This window comes from Meleagris gallopavo, chromosome 20 (genome assembly GCF_905368555.1).
Source record: "Meleagris gallopavo chromosome 20, MGAL_WU_HG_1.1, whole genome shotgun sequence".
NCBI classification, from domain to species: Eukaryota; Metazoa; Chordata; class Aves; order Galliformes; family Phasianidae; genus Meleagris; species Meleagris gallopavo.
The window spans coordinates 10,750,120-10,760,189 of record NC_139423.1 but is presented as its reverse complement, the minus strand read 5'-3'; the positions used below and the strand labels follow the sequence as shown (position 1 = coordinate 10,760,189).

General features: G+C 41.3%; 1 protein-coding gene across 10 annotated transcripts in view; it reads right to left on the bottom strand.

The window, feature by feature from the left end:
• Window positions 1–1,097: 1,097 nt before the first annotated feature.
• Window positions 1,098–10,070, bottom strand: part of LLGL2 (LLGL scribble cell polarity complex component 2) — a 35,521-nt gene continuing 26,548 nt past the window's right edge. For 4 of the 10 annotated variants that reach the window (XM_085239831.1, XM_010721674.4, XM_085239832.1 and 1 more), the window contains 13 exons: window positions 9,940–10,044; window positions 9,371–9,663; window positions 8,979–9,132; window positions 8,527–8,677; window positions 7,743–7,859; window positions 7,060–7,226; window positions 6,033–6,297; window positions 5,332–5,485; window positions 4,680–4,717; window positions 3,829–3,876; window positions 3,242–3,284; window positions 2,437–2,498; window positions 1,098–1,769 (listed from right to left, as the gene is read on the bottom strand). In XM_085239831.1, coding sequence (XP_085095957.1) covers window positions 1,762–1,769; window positions 2,437–2,498; window positions 3,242–3,284; window positions 3,829–3,876; window positions 4,680–4,717; window positions 5,332–5,485; window positions 6,033–6,297; window positions 7,060–7,226; window positions 7,743–7,859; window positions 8,527–8,677; window positions 8,979–9,132; window positions 9,371–9,663; window positions 9,940–10,044 — 1,605 coding nt within the window. In that variant the 3' untranslated portion in view covers window positions 1,098–1,761. Of the gene's footprint in view, window positions 1,770–2,436; window positions 2,499–2,934; window positions 2,993–3,241; window positions 3,285–3,828; window positions 3,877–4,679; window positions 4,718–5,331; window positions 5,486–6,032; window positions 6,298–7,059; window positions 7,227–7,742; window positions 7,860–8,526; window positions 8,678–8,978; window positions 9,133–9,370; window positions 9,664–9,939; window positions 10,045–10,070 lie in introns of all 10 variants that reach the window. The other 6 variants (XM_085239835.1, XM_085239826.1, XM_085239827.1 and 3 more) reach the window with 6 other exon arrangements.

Sequence of the window (10,070 nt, the reverse complement as noted above, 5' to 3'; positions counted from 1 at the left end):
TCTGTCCATCTGTGAGGAGCAGAAAGAAGCAGCCAGATGCACCACGATGATGCACACACCAACTCAGAAGGTGATGATTAAAACATAAGTTTCTGTAAATTTGCAGTATTAATATCTGGCACAAGAGGCAGAATATAGCAGGCCACCTTCCTGTTAGTCTCAACTCTGCAGATATAGAAACAAGGAAATAACAAGGCTAGGAGAAAAAAGGAAATGGAAACTAACATATCAGATCCCACTCAGTCAGAAAGCAGGCTCTCTAAAACTTCATCAGAGATAAATTAAGTCTCAAAGGAGATAGTAATACTTCTAGAAGGAAGGGTGCTCCAAACCTCACTGAACTCTTCAACCATATTCTCTTGCAGAATAGATGAGTGTCGCTGTGTTATCCCCAAGAAATAAAAGATCACTCCATCTTGCTCAGGAAGATAAGAAGAGAGCCTAAAGTAAGAGGGCTTCCCAAGGCAGGTTTCTAAACTATGCTAAGAACAACAACAACAATCCAGTCTGGGAAGTTTTAGCCTTCTTTCTGAAGTCAGTGAGAAAATGAGCAACAATAAGCAAGTTACAGGAAATACACAGAAAAATAATTCTTTTTCTTCTCTGGTAAAGAAAGCAAGCAGCATTAGAGGTCAGGCACAAGGAACAAATTAGTGTTTTTATACCAAATTTTTAAGTGTAATGAACTGCTGCTCTACACAGTTTCAACAGCTTCAATTCATAATCCCTTGACTGACTAGCACAGAAACACTGTCAGATCAACTTTTCCTCCCTTCTGCTTGTTATCATTGAAATTATTTCAGGACAAACCAGCAGATGACTTTCCAGGCACTGCTATCTGAACCAGCACTCTTTCCTGGCAACCTAATGTACAGATTGCAAGACACTGATACAATCAACTTGCTTGCCACACACATCTTCTCTAAGCAATCATCTTGCTTAATAAGGCCGTTGAATCTGCAGCAGTGTTCATTGTCTCTGCTGCTCAGAAAACAGCTCCACATTTCTTAAGGGGTAAGTAGGCATGAGTCTGTTACCTGTATGAAAGGAATTGCTAATGCAAAGAATGGATATGAAAGCAGACAAGGATCACAAAATGGAATTCAGAGTTTTATTTCCAAAAAAAGCAACATTGTGTTGAAAAAAAATCAGGTTCAATTAGTTTTCCTCTGATTTGAGTGGCTACAAAAATAGATTCTACTAAAATCCATGAAGCCAGTTAGCAGTACCACAGCAAACAAATACCAAAGTTACTCATTCAGATACCACATACAGCAGTCACAGGAATCTAGCATATATTATTTCATGTTTTGTTTTTTGTTAAGTAAATTTATAAAATGTTCATTAAGGCTGAAATACCCATATGATTTTAAAAAATGGTACAAAAAATAATTTTATACCAGTTGGAGGTAACAGTGCGCATCTATTAAAATCCTGCACCAACGCAGTAGTATTTATAATTTAAAACCCAGCCCAGTAGAAAAGAGAAATGTGCAAACATTTAAAAGTTAGATGTACTCAGAGGCTCGTGGTGCATTAGACCTGGCAATCCACTTCTGTTGTAATGTAAGGCAGGCTCCAAGAGATGTCTAACGAGGCACTAAAAGGGGAGGCCAGGGCAGACATGCCTATGCATGCAAATTCCAGCTCAGTAGCCTGTGACACAGGGAACACTGCTGTGCTCTCCCCAGGGACGGTTTGCCCAATCAGTAGTATTATGGCACGCAATCCAATCCCAGAAAAGTCCTTGATGAATTCTGGTCAGTCTGCTGTGGGATATATAAGAACGTAAAAGCCATTTAGAAAACAGAATTTTAAAGTTAATGAGAGAAACTCAGATGATGTGTATCAGTGTGTCACTACAAGAATTCACGCTGGGCCCAAAAACTCTAAGAATATGTATCTTTGCACACACACTTCTATGATAGATGTGAGATTATTCTGAAGGACAATGTCCTGCATAATAACTCTTCCTCTCCCTGCCTCTATCTTCTGCTCATGGGTGTTCGTAATTAGTACAGACTCATGTTGCTGTTGTCACTATTCAAACCTTTTTTCAAGTATAAAGGGAAGAAGAGCATCCCATGCATTCTGTTCTGCTTAGTAAAGGCATTCATTTATTTGACAGTCCTAAGTTTCAACAGATTATTGCTGCGAGCTCTTGCTGCCTTTCATGCTTGTTTCCCATTAAGAGTCATGAAGGAGCCTTCAAAGGACTTTTCTTTATTCATTTAAAACTGATCCAGCATATTTACTCGTGCGGCACATAAAGTGCTGAACAGTGGTACTACAACACACAGCCAGCAGATTTCCAGCTTGAAAATTTAGACTGGAGATCTGCATTATTGCAAACCATTTATATCAGCTGAATGTTATAATTTTGTGTTTCTCCTTCTGCTACTTCAGTTGGCCTGAAATAACTTTTGCCTCACCTACCTCCTCCATTACTTAGTCTGTGTCCTACTGGACTTCTTGCCAAATTTCTTTCTGCAAAGCTCCTGCAATGACACAAGATAAGTTTTGTTACTGTGATGCAGTACGAAGACATTCTCTCCCAGCTGCTGACAGAAAACCAGGATTAAGTAGTGTCCAGAGCAAGTGCGCAGAGCAGAGCATGTCAGGCAGTCACTTATCCTTATGCACCAGCAGTTACCAATCCCACCAAGCTTCCTGCATCCGTTGCAAATAGTAGTCCTTTGTCTACATTTCTGTAACCCCTGGCACGTGAATATCAGTATTCTAAGGATACAAGATAAAGCCCCGCACCCATGGTGGTAGCTTAGCTCTACTGTACAGACAGAATGGGAGCAGAGATACTGAATATGTCCAAGTGACAAGTGTCAAGCCAGGATTAAAACTCCAGAGTCCCATCCTCGGCCAACTAAGCCCATGTGGCCTGACCTTAGATCAGTATGGGTTGACACAAATATAAACCTGTATGCGAATAGTCAGAGTCCTGTTCCTTTGGGATGTGGGAATGTGATCTCTCCTGCTTTTCGGAGAGAAAGAGACAAAGCATTATTCACTAAATATATATATATATATATATATAGGGACAACATGTGAAAAAAACCAGCATCTCTCATACTCTTCTTCCCTTTGACAGTCCATGGGACACATACACGAACAGGCTCTAGCACAAGGAGCTCTACTATCCTTTGTTGGGCACTGCCCTACTGTCACTAGAAATGCCCTCCCTTGTCACCCCCACCCTTAGAAACAGAAGTTGGTAGATACTCACCCTCTTCCCCCCTCCAGAGTACTCTGGATCTCCTTCAGGACTTCTGGAAAGTCGAGAGTTAAAACAGTGAGCTAAGACAGCAGAGATCTGCTTTCAAGGCAGCAGACTAGCTGCATTCCACCTCCCAGCAAAGAAGCCTTTAAAACTTGCTTCCTTCCACAGAAGGTCAAACCTTACAATATCATTCCCCTTCATAGTACAGGCTTTTACTGAATAGGCTGGCATAAAGGATGGAAGCAGTCACTTGCTAGATGAAGTCTTGCCAGCAGTGGTGTACATGAGAAATAAAATAAACAGTTGATTCCAGCTGCCATTTCACACAAGCCTTACTGGAAAGTAAAAGTCCTACTCTTAACACTGTGGTGAATGCAGCTAAGTGTAAGAACTCCCGCCTTAGGGCACAACTATCAGTTCAACCCCTTATTTCTTCTAACTCGTGGGAAAACAAACACAGTATTTCTACCAGTCTCGCATAACTTCAGATCACTTAGGATTGAAGGCTGGAACTCAAAATCCCCAGCAACTTTCTTCTTTCCCAATCAAGCAAGGCAGACGCCCTGATTTTAGCAAGATTTCATCTCACTCACTTTCATCATTGAGTAAGGCATGATCCATCAGCCTCCCAGAATTCCTTTCTTAAAAAAAAAAAAAAAAAAAAAGTAAAATAAAAATTAAAAAATAGAAAACCAAAAAAAGTTGAAAAAAAGCTTTGATCTAAAAACACTTATCTTTTCCTGTATAGAAACCATCAGGTCACAGCCTGAACAAGTGACTGAGCGCCTGGTGAAGGGGCATAGCCAGCCCCTGCCAGCCAGCCAGATGGAAGCAATTTACCTGTGGGACCAGAAAGGGGGACCCTGGGTCTGCCTCCCCCTAAGCTCATTTAAAGGCTGGCAGCCACAAAGGAAGGATACCTACTCAGAGATCACCTCTTTTGGGGTATTTGGTGAGCCTTGATTCTCAGAGGGGATTATGACTGCTACCTTTCTTGGGTGATCTAAAAGTGGCTTAAAACAGTTATATCTGCTACTATTCATACTTACATTCCCACAATAGAACTGTTTTGATTTTTTTCCTCATTAAGTACCTGTTGACTACAATGAATGCTTCACAACTAATTCTTAATGCCTGTCACATACGGAGATGTTTTTTTTTTCCAGCAAGACTATTCAGCTAACAAAACATACAATCTGTAATTTCAGATTTATCTTCTTACAGTCTCCTCCAGCAAAAGCTACGTTCTATCCTTTCTAGGCAGCTTTGCCACACACTATCCAACTTAGTATAACTGCTGTGTCCAGGCAGGTCAGAATCCTTCCCTAGTTTCTCTTCTTACTTTCCCTCTTCTTAGGCAGGAAATAACATCTTTCCTACTGCTACAGTATTTGAAGAATTTACACATCATTATGCTATATTGAGTACAATAATTTTTGCTTACCATCTTCTCCATAGTCACCTGAACTTCTCCCTGAACATCTGAGAAAGGAAAGGTGACAGAAAACAAACACTGACTCTGAGACAGTAGGTGCAGAGAATTCATGAATCTTCTTGGCAGCTACAAGAAATTCCACTACACGTTAACTAAACGGCTTGTTAATCAAGAATGTAGTAAGGACTTGATTATTTGGTGGTGATAAAGAATTCTATGGACCCAAGAGAACCTAAATAGTCTACCATTATATGCTGAAGTTCTGAGAGGAGGAACACTAGATTTTCTCTCAGAGCAATAATTTAATTTCTTCAGTAATGAATAGCCCCCCAGGTCTCCAAGAATCAGGTGTCAGACTGATAATGTTGGAGAACAAGTAACACAAGCTAGAGCTTAGAGTTTATGACTCTAGCTTAGGGATGCCATTCCCAGTGCTTGACTGCTTTGTCCCAGCAGCTGTACAGAAGCAGGAAAACCAGCAAAGAGAAGGTTACATTTCCTCATTTCAATACATCTAGGAATGTTGTCATTGAAAAGCTTCTACCAGCATGGAAAGCGAGACAAAAGAACTCCTAATACTGCTTGCTTGTATCAACTGCAACACAGGAGCAGATCCCAATGTTCAGATGCAACCAGAATGCCACAGTTTTACAGTCTTTACCTGGATTTTCTTGAAGCATTCTCCATGACAGACCTATTGTGCATGTGATTGTTGCTTGAAACTTCTGGCACATCCACAACACACCGGGGCTCCACTAACCATTTGGTAGAAAGGGAAAACCTCTCAAACTCCGATGGTGAGATGAGATAGAAGCCTATAGAGGATTGCAAATATATAAGCAATTCTCAAATCCAGGAAAATAGAGGTTAGCCAAAAAAAAAAAAAACAAACAAAAGAAAACCACTCTATATTCTAAGGGTACTCTCTGGCAGAAAAGGCTTGCATTTCCTCCTCTTTAAGTAAGGTAGAATCACTGAGGAAGACATTACCTCAGTTTCCCAAGGATTGGTTAGCCTAGAGACTGAACAATATTATGTTGAAAGATAACTACCTTGCAGTGCTCACACTCCTGAAAAGCAGCAGAAAAAGATGTAAAAACTGAACTGCAAAGAAGAGACGAGCCTTCAACAGTCATAAAATGTTGGATGCCAATTTTTACACTCCTGAGCGTTGAGCCACAGGTAATAGGAGACACAATGCAGCTATTTTTCAGTTCCTGCTGCTCAGAGAGCCCCTCTCATATCTCCAGACACCAGGATGATGGCCAGAACAGCTAGTTTTAAAAATTAAGCCCTACGCTCGCTATTCCTTTGTTTCAAACATGCAATAGGGTCAGATATTCTGGGAGAAGCATGCCTTACCTTGGCCATATTTAGTGAAAACACAGGATGCAATGCCACTCACATCCTCTTTACGAATGCAAGGGTAGCGAATCTGTAACTTCAGGAAGGGCAGTGAGATGATCTGAATGTCTCCCAGGTTAGTCAGGACAGCCAGGTCATTTTCATTGTAATCATCAGTCTTGCAGCTGCCAAAGTTAGCAACCATCACTTTTCTTACTCTACAGCCTTCCAGTGCTGTCAGTTTGAGCTTCAGTTTTGAGCTAACCTTCGGCAGTGTAAAGACCTGTCAACAGAAACAAGACATTGATTCTCCTTCCTGAACAAAGGTCACGGCTGCACCCCAAGACGTGTGCTGCTCCTTCCTTTAACAGTGTTTTCATTCACAATGAATACGCTCAAGTGTAATCTGAGTCAATCTGGCTTCCCATTCATGGGAAAAGTAACCTGCCACAGTCAGTGTTAGAATCTGCTTCTGTTCTGAATCTGCTTGTTCTGAAAACAGGAGGGTTTACTCTTCAGGCTGCAAATTGCATTTCTCTAATTATTTCAAGATCCTTACACATTTGGCTACAAATTTTTACAGAAAAAAAAGGGCTTTACACTGTGCAATCTTCTGTATTTAAAAGCCTACAGCAAGCTACTTAAAGCCTTCTCCTCTACAATGACTGGCTAGCATACCAAAACAAGAAACTTTTTGGTTGCTTCATAGAAACGGCTACCAACTGTTGCTTCTGTGTAGCATTACAACCAACTAACTAATCACAGTTAAAGCTGTTTCCCAAATGCAGAAGCTACCTCATCTGAAGAATATTAAAAATATTGGAATAAAATGTATATGTGTACCATGCACATCGTTATGCAGAACATCCAATTCGTCACCATACACTTAATTAATGGACTGTACCAAACAAAAATGTCACCGCAGGAGTGTTATAACAGTACTGATGAATAAGCACTCCCAAGAGTTCTCCTGCCACTGAACACTGCGCAGGACTCTAGCAGATTTTAGGCACAAGTCCATACATACCTGCTGAATGATACTCACCTTAAATTGCTCCTCGGATACCACCAGTAGTTGATGGCTGCCTTGCATATCAGGGCTCTTAGAAAGGTCATGTGCTACTTCCAGAGGTTCCGGGAGAGGTATATTGCGCCCATCCAAGACAAGTATACTCACAACAGGAGCCCTGTGCATCAGCTGAATTTCTTTGGCTAGCCAAGCAAGATGAAAAACAAAAAGATAACAGGAGTGTAGTCAGAGACACTGTTAAAAACCTCACTCACTTCCTCTCAGAGCTGGAGACCTATATAACATTTCCATAGAAACTAAAAGATCTAGGAGTTATAGGATATTTGAACATAAATGGTTCTTGTTAAACAGTAACCATTATTAGTAACCATAAAGATAACAGGTAGAACTGTCAAAATAAGATGTGTGCACTGTGGCTTGATGTTAAACTTCAGTGGTAGCTGATGTAAGTTTAGATTTCTGAAGTTAGTGGGAAATAAAGCTAAAGTACATCAGACAGTACTGCAGTTCACTTACTCTGCAGTTCAGTTACCGCAGTGTCATCTAACTCAGATGCTGCTTCATTTAGCTCCACTCTCAAACAGCAGTAATTGAGCTACCTTGCTTTCCTGTTTCTGTGGTTAAAGACATGCAACTCATACTTACACAAGTGGTAGCTCAGATCCACAAGGACACTAGCTTTCGCAAAGCATACTTACCCTGCTCTGCCCTGACAGGTTCATCCATCCTTCTCTCTGCCGGTGGAACACGTAAACAGAAGGCATAGACTGTACCTCCATTGGTACCCGCCCACAAGGATGGGCAGTGGCGGGAGCCTAGGGCAACAAGAGAGCTCGTGAGCTAGCCACCTTGGACACACACAGGTTATTTACATCCTCCCTTCATTTGCATCCTCAATAGTTTTATATTAGGGGCAGGCTTGCCAGGGAAACTACAGGTTCTTAGCACTTTTCTTTCCAATATGCCTCTGTCAGAAGCTCTTAAGTGTGAACACAGCATGTGAGCAAAAGGAACAGAATGGTGCTTCCTTCATTCACAACAACTACTGCATCCATTTTTCACATCTGTATCAGGGATGAGCAAGGAAAACCTGGGCACAGTATCAGCCTGGGCTCTGATGCACAGTACCAATCACTCTCAGCAAAATTAAATTCTCTGCTGGGGCAAGGATGACCTTCAAAGCAATGAGATAAGGAAAAGCTTATACTCACAAGCCAGAAGTCATTCTATCACCTTTGAAAATCATACATACAGACTGCATCCAAAAATGAACTACTACTTGCCTTGGATTAGCCAGCAGCCAGAATGGCTAGATAACAATTCTGCATGTCAACAGATGCTCTTGTTCTATATTAGTTTTTTGGTATAACACAAAGTAGGATACAGAAGGCACTGAAATTTCCTGGCAGTAGATCCTAATGCATTCCTTGGCAAAAGGAGGAAAAAACTATCCAGAAGAAAGGAGATGCCTTTTCTACTCACTGTCTCTCAAGAAGGTATCAGCAAAATATAAGGTGCGCACAAAGCCAGTGAAAGAGTCTTCTGCAGATCGGGCTTCAATCTTCCGCTGGACTGGAGCCAGTTCCATTTCCTGTAACATGCCTTGATCAAATTTGCCATTTGCTTCGTGTGTCTTCAAAGATGAGGAGACATAGGGATGAGAGTGAAATAGTAAGAAGAGCAGCAAAAGAAAGGGAAAGCACCTTCATAACAGTGATCAGATATATTCTGAATCATAAGTTCAACTTGAGAAGAGTATATTTTCACTAAAATTCTATTTTTATTTAACAGGTGGTAGCACTGCAAGTCATTTTTGCCCTTACATACCAATAGATAACAGTATGTAAACTATCTCCTGCTCTAGTCAGTCTAAATCAGAAGCCTACATGTTCCATGTTGCAAGCAGATGGAACCCTAAAAAGCGAACCTCTCACCTCTGAGGTATTTCCACCACCTCCTCGTCGCTTCCTACTGGACACTCGGCTTCTTCTAATCCGCCTGAATGACTGACGGAGGGACTTTTTCAAGGACTTCACCCGAGACAGTGGGCCTTCTAAAGCCAGTTGATCACTCGGATGAAGTGTACATCTGAAAGGAGGGAGACACACTGTCAGTTTCTACTGGGTGACAAACACTCTCAAGAGTCTAACAGGACATACACAAACAGCTGTACAAGAATATGTCTATGTTCTTGAAGATCTTCAAGGAGAATTGAGACAGGGCTTGTTATACTGATTGCTCTCAAGACGCCTCTTCTCATGACATGCTCAGTTAGCAATTTCACATCATCATGAATAAGGGATTACTCAGAAAGTAAGATACTTACTTGACAAAAACCAGTCGTTTCTGCTGGTGATCAAAAAGTCCAAACCCATGACTAGTACCAAAGGCCACAAGCTTCCATTCAGAGTGAAGGGCCAATGAGGTGACGACAGCTGGTGGTTGACATTGGACAAGGACAAATGGCTGAAAACCAGCTTCAAATCGAACAGGTCCATCTCGAGTCTTCAGTTTCTCATGACCTTTCCATCGATAGCCCTCTTGGTCCTGCAGGAGATCTGCTTCAACATGATCAACAACATGTTCTGCACCTTCATCATTCAGTTCCATCACCAGTACCTGAAAGAAAGAGGACAAGTTCTGCTACAGCTTCTACTGTTCAAGCAGTCCTCCAAGGTGCAGGCCCTCTAAGCAGCTGAAAAAACAGAGCATTTCTCAGAGCTCATAAGGAGTTTAATAAAATCTGAAAGACAGATCTGAGAAAGTAAAGAACTACAAAAAACATTTCTAGCAACTGAACCAATTTACCACTACAGAAATAGACGTTTCCAACTTTAACATATCTTCAAATTGCACTGAGACAATCTGCACTAAAAACAAAGTTTATTTCAGTACCTGCCCTGCTGTACCAGCTACAGCCAAGTATCCACTGTATTTACACAGGTAGATCTTCTGGATCCCAAGTCTAGGATCATCGCTATAAGGGTCAAAGGTGCCAACCTAGGTGAGAGAATATACAATAGGTA